At 41.1% G+C, this 15,262-nt stretch overlaps 1 protein-coding gene across 1 annotated transcript in view; it reads right to left on the bottom strand.

The window, feature by feature from the left end:
• Nucleotides 1-15,262, bottom strand: part of MFAP5 (microfibril associated protein 5) — a 39,200-nt gene that overhangs the window by 2,615 nt on the left and 21,323 nt on the right. The window contains 7 exon segments of the mRNA XM_063115592.1: nucleotides 381-468; nucleotides 1,419-1,448; nucleotides 4,701-4,736; nucleotides 5,435-5,467; nucleotides 5,899-5,952; nucleotides 8,253-8,288; nucleotides 9,359-9,428. Coding sequence (XP_062971662.1) covers nucleotides 381-468; nucleotides 1,419-1,448; nucleotides 4,701-4,736; nucleotides 5,435-5,467; nucleotides 5,899-5,952; nucleotides 8,253-8,288; nucleotides 9,359-9,416 — 335 coding nt within the window. The 5' untranslated portion in view covers nucleotides 9,417-9,428.

Here is a 15,262-nt window from a genome sequence, read left to right as displayed (position 1 = left end):
ATTACTCTTCGTAACTTTGCACACTTCACCTAGAGTCAAGCTGAATATTCCTTCCCACTATTTTCTGCCTTCAGAGTCTTTTGCTTCAGCTTCTTTCCGTCTGGCAATAACTTCAACATACCAGCGTTTTCCTCATGACTCTCCTTTCTCTGTCCCTCACCTAAACTTACCTTCTGGCGTCTGTTAGTCAGCTTTTTCTCTGTGTACCTCAACCCAGTCTCCAGTTTCTAACTGACACCTTTAGGAATAGCTAGCAGGGTTATGCTACAAACTTCTGCCCCATCAAAGATTACAGTTCCATAGTGGGTGTCCAGTACATAGTTACTGACACAAAAACACTATCATGGAAGGTGCACTCTGTGCATTTGGGCGTCTCTTACCTGGTGAAGCACAGCTGATGAACACATTGCTTGACTGGCCGATGCACAGAGTAGAGTCTTGTGCAAGCAAATTTCTCATCCCGGCACTCTGGAGAAGCCCAACACAAAAAATAGGGAGGTCCAAATAGGAGCATAATAAACCAAGCATTAAAGGGATGGAAAAAGAGAGGGAGAATGGGAAAAAAATAGAATAGTCTCTATAGAGAATCATAGTAAATTCAGGCATGTTTTTCCTGCTCATGAACAGCAGAGCAAGAGGAAATTGGCTAAATGAAATTTAGTTGCTTCCCTACCTGGAAGCAGAAGTGGATAAAATAACTTCTGAGAGCTCTTCTAGAAAAGTCTTTCTAGGATTATCCAGTATTAAATATCAGATTGAAATACTGATCCTCGCATTCTGAAGAATGAGAATTCTTAGGCAGGTTACTATTTCTCTGTTCCAGCAGTTTTCAAACCTAGCTGCACATCTGAATCATCAGTACATTAGGGGAAGCAATTTTAATCATGACATCTACGGTAATACGAAGTCCTTGCAGTCAAATTGAGTTCACTTCTCAATCCATTAGCCACCAAGTAAAGTCCAAAGGCGGCTTAGGGAGAGAGCTGTTTTGGGACCATGCAACACTGGTTCCATCTTTTCCCCAGGATTTTTAGAAGAGGAAACATTTTTAAAAAGTGGGGGTGGGGGGTGGAGGGTAGGATGGCGGTGAACGGCACTGAAAATAATCTTTGAGAAAAAATTGGGGGGCCAGCCCGTGGCTCACTTGGGAGAGCGCGGTGCTGACAACACCAAGGCCACGGGTTCGAATCCCATATAGGGATGGCCGGTTGCTCACTTGGGAGAGCGTGGTGCTGACAACACCAAGTCAAGGGTTCAGATCCCCTTACTGGTCATCTTTAAATAAATTTAAATAATAAATAAGTAAATAAATAAAACTGGAAGTAAATTAGAAGATGTACAAAGTACCCTCCAAGAAACAAAGAATCCACAGAAAGAAAAAAAAAATTAAGAAAAAGACATGCAAGAGAAAATCATACCTGCGGTGGTGTTTTTATCATTGGGCGAGGCTGGAATGCAGAAATTTTATTCAGTTATTACTAATTCTAGAAGTCAGTACCCCTGTAACTGTCATGTTGCCTCACTTGGGACCCATTTGGGATGCCCACAAATAGGGAACAAATGAATTAACTCTTTTAGCAAAACTTATATTGGACTGATTTGATCCACAAAATTAAAGATATTTAGGAGTTAGGATAAGATTTTTCCTTTTTTCTTTCTCTCCTAGAGAGTTGAAAATACATTGTATTGTGAGTATCTTTGCATCACTGACAAGTTAGTAGGAACAAAGTCAAAGAGCCATATGCCAACAAGAGAGATTATTATCCTGTAGAAGCTTTTGCACATAGGAGAAAATTTCTGTAGATGAGACACATCATCATGGGTTCTTTGATGCATGTTGTTGGATAAAGAATATCAAGGGTCTGTAGTGGATTGAATTATGTCCCCCCAAAACTCACTGGAGCTTGAATTGTGTCCCCCAAGTTTTATGTATTAGAAACTTAGCTCCCACTGTGACTGTTAAGAGGGTGGGAAATCCTATTATGGTAATTGAAAGGTGGAGCCTTGTAGAGGTGATTAGATTATAGGACCATGCTTTAGTGAATGGATTAAAAATGGTGGTCAGAGGCGTGGTTCTGAGGGCTTTAAAAGAAGAGGAGAGTCTGTCTCTCTCTCTCTCTCTCTGCTCACTCTGTTTCCACCATCTTGCAATGTGAGACCCCTGGGTCACTGTCACCACCACCAGATGGACTTTGGACTTCCTAGCCTCAGAAACTATAAGCAATAAATTTTGTTTTCTAAGTAAATCACTCAGTTGCCAGTATTTTGTTATAAGTAACATAAACGGACTAATACAAGGGTCATAACCATAGCCAAATCTAACCCAGGGGCAAGTTTAATATGAATCTGCTTAACAGAGTAAAGGGGCTGGCGGTTAGCTCAGTTGGTTAGAGAGTGGTTTTATAACACCAGCGTCAAGAGTTCAAATCCCCATACTGGCCAGCTGCAAAAAATGAAAAGAAAAAGTCAAGGACCTCCATGAGTGTTGAGGAAATAGACTAGCCAGGAGAATTACCTGGGAAAATGTCACTGGAAGAGTTACTAAAAGACAGGATGTGAAGAAGTATGCTCGGTGATCTCATCTGTGTCATGGTTTCAAGTCAGGTCTATATGCTGATAATTCCCAAACTTATGTTTCAATCCCAGATTTTTTTCCAAAGCTCCAGACTTATAAATCCAACCACATTTTTACAGAAGAATTCTTGAATATTTCAAAGATCTTTTTAACATATCTCAAATTGTCTTAATTATCTTTCCCTTCATCAACTCGAATTGTTCTTCAGTGAATTGTACCACACCATCCACCCAATAGCCACATCTAGAGAACTGGACATCATCTCAACCATCTCCTCTCTCTATAGCTTATGTTTGGGTCTCACTACCTTTATTTTTTTTTTGGCAGCAGGCTGGTAGGTGGATCCAAACCCTTGACCTTGGGTTATCAACACCACGCTCTCCCAAGTGAGCCACCGGCCAGCTGTAGCTGTCATCTTTTACTGAGACCACTGCAACAGCATTCTTGCTGGTTTTCCCCAGTTCCAGGCAGATCACAGTCAAATCAATTCTCCACACTGCCCAGGGGTACAGGAGGGGGAGGGGAGGTGATCTTTCCAGTGCACAAATCTGATTGGAACCCTTTCTTGAATAAACCTCTCTGGTTTTTATTTTCATCCTAAGCCTTTTGCCCACGTTGATTTTGTTTGTTTTTACTTAAAGGCTCCTCCTCTTTCTATTCACTTGGATCACTTCCACTTGTCTTTCAGTAAGCGACTTAGTCCAGTTAGCAACTGTGCCCTTCAGAAAAGCCTTTCCTAATCCCCAACACTGAATATAGTCGAGCACTCTTTCTGTGTCTTCTGTAGCTTTTCTTGCTTGTCCTAATTATAGAAATTTGCAAAACTCTATGAAGTCATCTGTTCCGTTGTCTCTTATCTATTATGCAAAAGAATCCAGTAGAATTTAATAAAAATTTTAAAATAAACAAAACAAAACAGAACAAAGAAAGATAGCTCACTTGGGAGAATGTGGTACTAATAACACCAAGGCCAAGGGTTTGAATCCCCATACAGGCTGGTCAGACACCAAAAAAAAAAAAAAAAAAAAAAAAAAAAATCTCGTAGAAGTGTGAAATAAAAATTATAGGAGGCCATTGCTTTGTACTAAATTCTTGCACTAGGTCCCAAAAGACCAGACTAAAAATCAAAATGGAGTCACCCCCACTGAGTTCTATTTCATGTAGGCCATGGTCTTGGTGAAGTCAGGAGAAAGATAGCTAATTTTCCGAACAGGCTAGTTTAAATCTTCAATAGGTAAAATAATGAAGTTCCCACTGCTTTAATTCTAACACAAAAGAGATAGCCTGAAGTAACCTGAGGTTATTTTTCTATTGTTCTGTCTTCCTGTCCCCACCTTACAAGGAAAGTAACTTTGAAATGACCAATCTGCTTTTCGGCATTTGTTTCTGCTTTCCTCAGCCTTTTCCTGTTTGTAAAACCAACCTCCTCTGCTTGGCTCATTGGAACATTTATTCTATTTTACAGACCCTGATTCTAGAATCGCAATAAAGCCAGTTGAAATCTTCAACTAAATTTGTTGTAATTTTGTTCTTTGACAGAAGAAAATCAGTTTTATGCACCTTTATATCCCTGGCACCTAGTAGCAGGCTTCAAATAATTATTTGTTAAAAATAATCTAGCTTCTATCTCCTTTTTTCACTTCCTACCACGGTTCCTTGTAGTTTTTTCCCCAGCCATTAAAAAAAACTGTTTCCCTCATGTGCCAAGCTTTCTTTTCTTTTGCACCTTTGAACATACTGTTGCCTCTGGCTAGAATGCCCACCCCCCGCTCGACCTTTGGGCTTACTCGAATTCTTTCAAGATTCAGTTCAAGCATTACTTCTAGAGTTCAGTTCAAGCATCCTTCTAATTTCCCAAACATTTGTCTTGCCTTTACCCACCAAATCATGGAAACTTTGAAAGATCACGTCTTGGTATTTTGTATATCAAACATCTAGTACAGTTCTTGCTTGTTAAGGGCTCAAAAATGTCATAAATTAAAATTGAACTCTTAGAAGAATGTGCTACATAAACTGTAATTCTGTCTATTTAGGATGCTTCAGTAGCTGCACTGCCTTCCATAATGGGCTCTGGGAAAAGCCTAGAACGGCCCTGGTGGCCGTGGGACGCCAGACCTGAACTCACCCAGGTCATCTGTGGAAGGATCGATATCAGCCAGTACTGAAAAGACACAAAACAGCAGGTGTCAGGAAAGCTTTGAATCGCAAGGGGGAAGGCAAATAGGAAAAGGGAGAATGGGGATATCAGGCAAGGTTCAGCCCATGGCTGGGTTCATGTGTTAGGTTCAAGGGAATAGAATTAATTGACATAATCGTGAATAGTTTTTGAAGAATATTTTTCCTATTGACATTATACTAATTTGTAGGAGCATTTGTTATCCATGCCTTATTTTAGCTATCAATCCACTGTCTCCTCTTTTTAGAGGACTAGAAGGCTTTTGTTTTTTCCTTTATCGCACTATCACTGAACAACACTGCCACATCCATCGGCTCCAAAGATAAAAATATGAGGGAACTTCAAAAAGTTCATGGAAAGGGCCGGCCCGTGGCTCACTCGGTAGAGTGCGGTGCTGATAACACCAAGGCCCCGGGTTCGGATCCCATATACGGATGGCCGGTTCGCTCATTGGCTGAGCGTGGTGCTGACACCAAGTCAAGGGTTAAGATCCCCTTACCGGTCATCTTTTTAAAAAAAAAAAAAAAAAAAAAGTTCATGGAAAAATTCATATTATCTTTTAATTTGATTTTTCCATGAACTTTTTGAAGTACTCTAGTTTAGAACTAACTCAAGAGCTGGAATAAATATTGCAAATATTAATAAAAATCATGCCATTTAAAAAGAACTGCAGTGAAACTTACCTGTTTCATCTGTAGCGGGGTCGTTCACCAGATCTGCAAAGGTACAAAACAGGAAACGAAAGGTGAAGGTAGAAAAAGTAGCTAAGGGAAGCAGGGTAGAAGGTTGGTGATCTTGGACTGTGTTCATAACACCAAGGTCAAGGGTTCGGATCCCCTTACCACCGGCCAGCCACCAAAAAAAGAAAAAAAGAATAGTGATCTCAAAGGAGACAAAAGATTGAAGTGAACGCATGGGAACTGTTGGGCTAATGTAAGGGACTATCACAGAAAGAAGTGGAAGAGTTAATAAGATTGGGCATCTTTATAGAGATGGTGGCATCTAAGACAGACACTAGAGCTTGAGCTCTGAGTGACTAGAGTGACCGTCAACCCTTTTCTCGTCTTTATTTTTCTTTGCACAGACGTCATCTTCATTCCATCTATCCCCGATATGACAGCAAACAAACAAAAAAATGGTAGCTTACTAGGATCTTCTGTGAATGTTTCCTGAGTCACTTGAGTCACTTGAGTTACATTATCTGAAAAAAAAATAAAAATCGGAAAACATTTTCTGAGTATCCTCTGCCCCCAGCCACCCTTGCATTCCCAGTAAGTGAAATTGTCTAGCACAGCGCCCCAAACGTAAAGTATCTTACAATTGTTTACCCTTGATTACTTACAATAAATACAATGGACTGATGACCTCTTTCTAATACTTATTTAAAATGAAAATCATCTATACCAAAGACATTATGATTTTGACACTTATAATTCTGATATAATTGAATATGAATTTGCTAGCAAGGAAGAGTGTTCACAAACGGTGGTGTTGATAGTTTTCTGATGTTCAGTGAGAAGTGAGGTGAGGATAGGGGAGGGAAAATGCCAATGTTAGTAGAGAATGCTTTGTGTTTGATCACTGAAAAGTAAAGGCAGAAGAAGAAATAAAAACAGTTGTATATAAACTGAGAAAACAGAATTGGAAACTGCAAGGAACAGCACTTCCTAAAACAAATTGTATTTTAAAAAGCAAAATAAAGCAGCGTTAACATTTACTTTTATGTTTTAATTTATATATATATATTATTGTACATATTTAAGGTGTATATGACTTTTTGACATACATATACAAAATAAAATAAGTACTACAGTCAAGCAAATTAACGTATCTGTCTTCTCACATGGTTACCTTGTGTGTGTGTGTGTGTGTGTGTGTGTGATAAGAACACCTGAAATCTACTTTCTTAGCAAATAAAATTTAAGTATTTAGCAAATTATTCACTTGCATTTATCCTTCAATGTCAATAGTTTATAGTCCTAATCTGTTTTGCCCACTAGGGGTCAGCGAATTCATGTAATTTGCATTGACTTTTTTTAAACTTCAGATTCTAAATATCATATTTAAATCTGGTGACAGTAAACATTTTTATAAAGCATCTCAGAGTTACTGATAATTGTAAGAGAAGTGAAACATAAAGCGTTTGGTAGGAGTTTTCCCTGCTTACCTCATCCTTTCTTACCCCCACCCCAAATTCCAGATAGAAATTCATCAGGTCTGAAAAAAGAGCCTCTTCACCTATAACACTCAGAATAAGCTTTCTTCTTCCAGAACAATTTTTGATGAAAGGAATCCAAGTCTGTTCCCATCCCACTGGATATTTGAAAAACCACTGACCCAAATCATTCCAGAGACCGTAAAACTCGAGGGGAGCCTCTCCAGGGTGTAGCCCAGTCCTTCCCCAGTTCCCTTTCTCCAGAGGCTGAGCTACATTCCAGTCCAGCCACTCACAGAAGTAGGAGTGAAGCGGTGGGTGAGCAGAGGGTTCCAGAGGTTTCCATGAGCTACCACCACATAAATGCTTTATCTAGGATTCATGAAGTTCTCTGGAAAGGAATCTTAAGACATCTTTATTGTAACTTATAGTATTTCTGCTAGAAAAGCATCCTAAAGTCATAAAACAGGACTGATCTTTAACCAGCCCAGATAAGTGAATTCTGATTTTTAGTTTTGCTATGCTGAAATCTGATCTAGCTTCAGAAACTGGGGAATTCAGGTATTTTTACTAACAACAGAAAAAAAAAAAAGATTATATTTTTATATTTTTATCTTCTGTACCGGGACATATAGCAAGAAATACATATTATATCGTGCCCCAGAGCACACATATGTAAAACTGAAACAAGTTTTTTAAAACAAGTTTTATAAGATAATACTTTGTTCTTGCAAAACACATGCAATACACTCTGATATATTTATTTTAGTCTATCTTAATTCATTAAAAAAAAACGGAGGTGACTCATTAATGTGTTACATACTGCAGTCCTCTACCCTCTAACTCTCATGGGTTGGGAAAAGTACAGAGATAAATTGTGATTACGTGGAATGCCTCAAGGCAGGGTGGAGTTTCCTTCATCCAGCTGAAGGAAGTCGTCTTTTAAGAGCCAAGACTTTTGGGTTCTGTCCAGGTGTGCTACAATTGACTGTAGCACTGAGAAGACTTCTTTGCCTTTTAGTTTCTCCACCGTTACATGGATTGAAACATACTTTCTGTAAGGATTAGTGGGCATTTTCTGAGTGGGATAAGAGATGTGTAGAGGAGAGTGGAAACCAGAGATGGGCATAGAGGAGGTCTTGAGACAGGTTTTCAGTAGTAGAAAGAAAAAAAAGACAAGAACGTTTATGAATGACACAATAGGATTGCAGCAGCTGGTGAAGCAGGGCCTCTTTCTCACACCTTAGTGGTGTAGCTCTCTGTTGTAGGACAAATGGTTTAACTCTGTTCATTTACATTTCCCCGATAAGAGCCTGAACACAGCCTGTATACAAGGGTTTACCTACCTCCTCCTTGACCATTAACCTCTAGGGGTATCGAGTCTGTAGAAAGTAAGGAGAAAAGGAATGTGAGTGGCTCCAGCTCTGTACCCCGTTTCATAACCCTTTTATGAGACGATCGATAAAGTGATGGAGAAATAGCTGTACTTTCTCTTTGAGTTTTATTTCCGTGCAGCTCGTACAAAGTTACTCAGCCCATTAGTGCTATGCACAACCTGGACAGGAGTAGGAGCACTGAGGAGAAGCATTCCTGAGAACAATGCCCCACTCTGCGGTGCCCGCAGTCAGCATGCCCTTCTTGCCTTCGTTCCCAGCCAGGAATGGGGTCCTGATCCACAGAGGGCCAGCAGCCTTTCTAGAGTGTTCTGCCCTTTTATCCCCACAGCCTTCCCATTAGCTACACTACTAACCAAGGCAGAAGAATTAATTTGATCTGTATCTGGCGTGAAGAGAGAAAAAAAAAAATAGAGTAGGATTTCTTCAAAGTCCAAGGTTCACTTTCTGTGGTCAATCTTTGAGCTAGATCTTATGAAATCTATGAAGATCTTTTTCTTTTTTCCGGCAGCTGGCAGGTACAGGGATTGAACCCTAGAAGATCATTTTTCTTTTGTGTATTGATACGGTGTGTATCTTTTGCATGCATGTGAATATACTTGTGTGTATGTTGATGCTGGTGTGTGTTAGGTATCAGTGCATAGAGTCCCACTGTTTTCCTCCAGGATTTAAATTTGGTCCGGTTTCTTATTAGGTAGTCCCTATATGTTTGTATACGCACTTGTATATTAGCCTCTTTTCCCTTTGCTATTCATTTGTATATTTATGTGTGTAACCCTCTTTTGATTGTTAGTGTGCATTTGCGTGTATCTTAGTTTCATAACCCTCACGATACCTTTTCCCAAGTCTGAGTTCATCTCTAGTCACATTCCTGTTCTTTTTTCCTTGACACAAAATCTGTTCTTCTCTTTCGTAGCAATTCTAGAACTCAATACCAGCCATCTCTCCTCCCATTCCCCTTCAACCTTGTTCTGTCCCACCTTCTAACACACACCTCCACACACGTAGGGCTGAAGAGCTGACCTTTTAGGGGGAAAAGAATAAAGGTGGGGACTCACCAGAGGGGCCGACGAGTGCAGTGAGCAGCAGCAGCACCGTGGGTCCCGAGAGCAGCATATCTCACAGGTGCTGGGGAGAGGGCAGAGTGTGGTGCTCAGGGACACATCAGCGTTGCCATTCCCGGGAAAGGTACCCGTGGGCCCTGCAGCTTTGTCCTCCCAGGGGCTGTTTTGGTTTCCCCTATGACTCAAACCCTTTCTCTGTTTCTTGTCTTTCACCCGGTGTTCATCTCTTCTTCAAACCTGTTCTTCAGTCACTTACTATTATTCTTGCTCTTGTTACTCTTTTCTACCAAGTCAGAGGAAATTTTATATTCTAAATGGCCCATTCCTGGCCTTGGCCTTTACCCTTATCATCTACTCTTCCTTTCTGATATCCATGCCTTCTTCATATCATCTACCCATCTTGGCGTCTCCTCATTTGAATTCCATAGATAATTGGGGGGGTTGCTCAATTCTAAGTTCAGTGACACCCCCCATTGCCCTCTCTAACCCTTCAGTACGCACACAAACACACATGCATGCACGCACACACACACGTACACACACACGCACACACGTGTATGCATGCACATACACATGCACACACATTCCCTCTATTTTGGGTTTTATATAATAAAACAACTCACTGTCTACGCTGCTCTGCTCTTTCCACCGAGTCCTTTGCCTGCTGAATGTGTCTCTCTCCTTCTCACACTGTTTCTACTCTGGATGGAGAATAAAATGAACAGAGCCACTCCCTGGAAAGGACTTCGGATTTGGCCTACTTTGACACAATGAGATGAGGCAGAGCGAGGGAGAGAGAGCCAGGCTAGAGGCGTAGATTGCAGTGTTACAATGAGGCTGGAATGAGAAGGGAGATGGGAATTTGCAGCCACTCACACCCTCATTCCAAAGGTTATGACCACACTGATGAGAGATCTGGCTGCTTGCTGGAAGCACTGGCCCACTCTCATGTACGCCTTTCTTCCATCAGCCGATTTTGCCTCTCACACTCTGGCCCCAGCCTTCCTTTTTTCCTTGGGTTCCTTCTTATGTAAATAGTTCCATCTCCTCCGTGGAGTGTTTTACAACACATTGCCAGACTCTGTTTCTCTCTCTCTGGCTGTCATCCATATTTGAATCATTCTTCCAGCCCCGTTTCTCACTTTTTTTGGTTTTCAATATTTATCTCTTCAAAACTAACAAATTCCTTTGTATCCCTGTATTTTTTTTTCTTTTTTGCCTATTTCTTGACCCACACATTCAGACTCTTCTTGCTTTCCCCCTGGAAATATCCTGCCAGCCTATTTATTCTCATATCCAAGCAAACACAGACACTGCATAGATTTTGTCCAAGAGGAAGACTGGCCATCTTAGGGTCATAAAAAGTTGAGGAATTCAGAAGTCTCCAAATCCTTTTCAAATGTAAAGAGCTCCATGAGAGTAGGTGCCAGCCTTATTCTGTATGTTGGCTTTGTTTAAGCTAATGCTAAGAATCTTGGTTTTGAGAAGTGTAAGGACAAAATGTCGTCAGAAGCCCAGAGAAAAGCGGAAGGCAAGTTCGTTCTGCTTGCCTCATTCTCTATCAGTATTTTTCCTCAGGTCATGTAATATGTAGACAACACTTTCTCTGGTTCAAGAATTTTAAAGACTTTGTATATGTTCTTATTCATAGAGCCTCTAGTGGTTATACCACTAAAACATCCCCATTGTGGAGAGAATAAACTTGAGTTACAGAAACTCAGGTCTGAAGAATGGCTGACATATGCAATAGAAGTGTTTAAGTTTCAGGTTGTTTGTTAGCTCCTTTAGTCTACGTCGTGTAGCTCCCTGGTGAGCTAAATTAGAGAGCAGTACAGGTAGACAGAGAGCAGATAGTATTAGTCAGTTACAGACTAGAAAAAAGAAAGAATAAATGATGGATGGATGGAAGGAAGGAAGGAAGGAAGGAAGGAAGGAAGGAAGGAAGGAAGGAAGGAAGGAAGGACACTGTCTAGTTGCGGGGAGAACAATGGACATAATCAGAAATAAGCAAGTAGCACTTCGTCAGCACCTCTGGTACCTCTGAGGGAACTACAAGTGTTCCATCTCTGAGACACATGAATTCTGGTCAGGCCCCAGAAAAAAATCTGGGTGCAAACCCCAGCTCTGGTTAGAGTACAGCCTTATAACACCACCGTCATGGGTCAGACCCTGTACCGGCCAGCAGCTTGATGAATAAATAAATAAGTAAATAAATAAATAAATAACCCCCAGCTCTTCCTGATCAACCTGGCCCTGAACTCACTCTTCTCCCATCTGCTCCACAGTGACAGGGAAGAGGCTAGAAAACAGATGTGCTTCTAGTCTGGGGAGAGTCAGGGAAAGAAAAGAAGAGGGAGGGCATGGGAAGAAACCAAAAAAGCAGATGCAAATTCGAACTAAGGCAGGACGTAGAATAGAGAGCCTAGGGCAGCAGTCATGTTTTCCATGAAGCTCAGACAGATGGAGACACTGAACTCAAGCCAGTTATTTGGCAAGGAGAGCAATGACCTCAATGTGCTGGCCTCGCTGGAGACTAGAGTTTAGGAAAGCCTCCCCAGGGGGTAGGAGGGGGTGCTCTCCCGGGGTCTGAGGAGGGAGTCTGAAGTTAGGGCAGTGAGCATAGGAATGGAATGTTCAGGGCAAGGAAGAAGGAGAGGGCAGGCAGGGAGCCGCACCTGCGCCGGAGTAGAGGGGATGCGCGGCGAGGACTGGCAGGAGAGCAGAGGCAGCCGTGTGATGTTGGGCTTTACGAAGTCTGTAGATTTCAAGAATGCAATTTATTCATGGCAACTATGGGGGTTCCTTTCTTCTAGCACAGTTCCCCATTTGTTCACAGAGCCCAAGCTTGGATCCCCAGAGTTACTTTTCTCAGGGTGATATGGTCAGCCTCTGCTCTATCACACTGTCGATTTATCATTTAATTCTATCAAGTCAGAATCAGCACCCATGGTCAGAAATGAGCAAATGCCATCCAGAGATGTAAGCCCATCATGGTCTAGGTCCTCTCTGACACCGGGGAAGAACTCCTGGGCAGCAATCCATACTCACATCCCACATAGGCTGGGTCTCCTGTGTGGGTAGAGAACGCATTCCCTGGCAGAAGGAAAACACTCCGTGGAGCTGACTGGCAGGTGTAAAAGTGAATTCATGCAGGCAATCTATGTTTGAGTCACCCAGGAAAATTTTTGTTTTCGAAAAGGGTCTGTGGAAGGTGGGTAAAGTGCAAAGAAAGAGAAGGGAGGCAGAGCTGCGAGACAGCAGGCTGGCTTTATTCATCTGTTTATTGGCCTGTAAAGAAGACACCCATTAGCTGAAGGCCTCTGGGCAAATGTACAGAAACGTTATTACAATAATCCAGTCCAACTAAATTAAACCCAGGGGCTAAACACACACACAAAATTCCCATAAAAGGAAGGAAAAGAGGGAGGGGAGGGTTATTTGGGAGGGGAGGGAGGGCCAGGAGGGGGAGCGGTGTGTGTAGAGGAATGAGGCAATGAAGTACTGACAGCAAATGCAAAAGATGCACTTGGAGCTGCCTGCAGACGGGTTAGAAGACTGGGGCGAGGGCAAACAATTGCTCGTCCATCCAAACCTAGCTTAGGCGTTGCCTCACCCCAGACACATTTCGTGGTCACCTCTGCTTCTGAAAAGTTAATCATTCCCTCTACTGAGCTAACTTTTTTACTTATTCTTATAATTATATCATCAACTTTATTAAACTCTTTATTTTTTTTTTTTTTTTTAAAGATGACCGGTAAGGGGATCTTAACCCTTAACTTGGTGTTGTCAGCACCACGCTCAGCCAGTGAGCGAACCGGCCATCCGTATATGGGATCCGAACCCGGGGCCTTGGTGTTATCAGCACCGCACTCTCCCGAGTGAGCCACGGGCCAGCCCTTATTAAACTCTTTTACTCATCTTTAATCCCTATTAGGCTGAGAATTCCTTGAGGGCAGAGGCCAAGCTTTACTCATCTTTAGCTGATGTACTGCTTAGCACATAAGAACTCAAATGTGGTCAACTAACTCGAGCGGAGATGAAGACCTGAAGTAGGAACTTTCTATTTCTGAGAAATAAACATTCAAAACTTTAGTCAATCGCAAAGGGGTAGAAGTTAAAGTTTTAGGGAAGTAAACTGTTCGAAATATACAGGGAGTTCAGCAAGTAGAACAAGTAACAAATGTACTGAAATGATGCAAGGAGAAAAGAGCAAAAGGAAATAGACCTCCCCAAAGCAGAGAAATTGGGCAACAGCTACTCTAGAAGCAAAGGAATTTAACCATCGCATTTAAACATATTTCACTTATTTACTTATTTTGGTGGCTGGCCAGTACAGGGATCGAATCCTGGACCACGATGTTATCAGCACCACACTCTAACCAACTGTGCTAACCAGCCAGCCCCTAAAACATTTATAATTTATATCTGCAATAATTAGTGCTTCTGTTTCATCATTTTGTTTTGTGTACATTTTCTGAGACACTGGGAGTCAGTCTTGCACTGTTACATCCATAGTCTCTTGACCATGCGAATGTAAAATGTTTGATCCAGGTTGAGGGTTCTGTTAAAGACAAAAAAAAAAAAAAATATATATATATATATATATATATATAAATAACTGATAAAACTGGCTCTAGACCAACAAAATAGGACAAGTACTAGGACTGCATTAAAGGAAGGGAAAGCTCCATCTTCTCATTCTACCTGCTCCCTCCCTCCTCAAAAAAGACAGAAAAACTCTGGAATTTGCAAATATGAAAAAAACACAGGAAATTTCAATGTATATAATTGTTAATAAATAATAATAATGGCTATATAATTAGTGATTTCAACACATTTATGTAATTAACATATATTCATATATATTATCTGTGCTAGGCAGCCTGTAAGATGCCCTCAGTGACACCCACCTCCTTTTCTTTGCCCCCTGCATAATCCTCTCCCCGTGAGTGTGGGCTGGATTTAGGGATTACTAGTAAACAGATACAGCAGAGGTGATGGGGTGTAACTTCCCACCTTAGGTACTGAACACAGCCAGCTACCATGCTGTGAGCTACTCTATAGAGATGCTATGTGGCAAGGAACTGATATCTCTAGCCAATAGCCAGCCCCCTACGGCTGCCAAAAGCCATGTAAATAAACTTGGAAGTGGATCTTCTCTCGGTTGGGCCTTGAGATGACGGCAGACCCAGCCAACACCTTGATTACAGCCTTGTGAGATTCCTTGAGCCAGAGGTACCGGGCTAAGCTGTGCTTAGATTCCTAATCAACAGAAATTTGGGGAAAATATATGTTTCTTGTTTTAAGCTGCTACATTTTTTTTTTTTTTTTTTAAAAGATGACCAGTAAGGGGATCTTAACCCTTGACTTGGTGTTGTGAGCACCACGCTCAGCCAGTGAGCGAACCGGCCATCCGTATATGGGATCCGAACCCGGGGCCTTGGTGTTATCAGCACCGTACTCTCCTGAGTGAGCCACAGGCCGGCCCAAGCTGCTACATTTTTGAATAGATAACTAATATGTTGTAGAACTATAATAAATAATTTTTTATCTATCACAAAAATATCTATATACTTGTAACTATATATAGCATTTAATAATAATGGGATATGGTATTGATACATTATATTAATATGAAATACTATAAATTAATTATACTATATTAACTATTAATATAAATATAATATTAATATAAACTAGTTGATAGTAATAGCTAATGTTTATAGAGAATTTACCATATGCTAGTCTATGCGAGCTAAAAAGCAAGTATTATTATGCCACATAAATTATATACCTCCTTTTGAAATTCGTACATTTACAGGAAAACAGAGGGAAAAGGAAAGAAAGAGATGAAAATAAAGAAGAAATAAAGATGAGGGAACAGAAGGTAGGGAGAGA

This window comes from Cynocephalus volans, chromosome 12 (assembly GCF_027409185.1).
Source record: "Cynocephalus volans isolate mCynVol1 chromosome 12, mCynVol1.pri, whole genome shotgun sequence".
Taxonomy (NCBI): Eukaryota; Metazoa; Chordata; class Mammalia; order Dermoptera; family Cynocephalidae; genus Cynocephalus; species Cynocephalus volans.
This window is presented reverse-complemented; position numbering and strand designations above follow the sequence as displayed.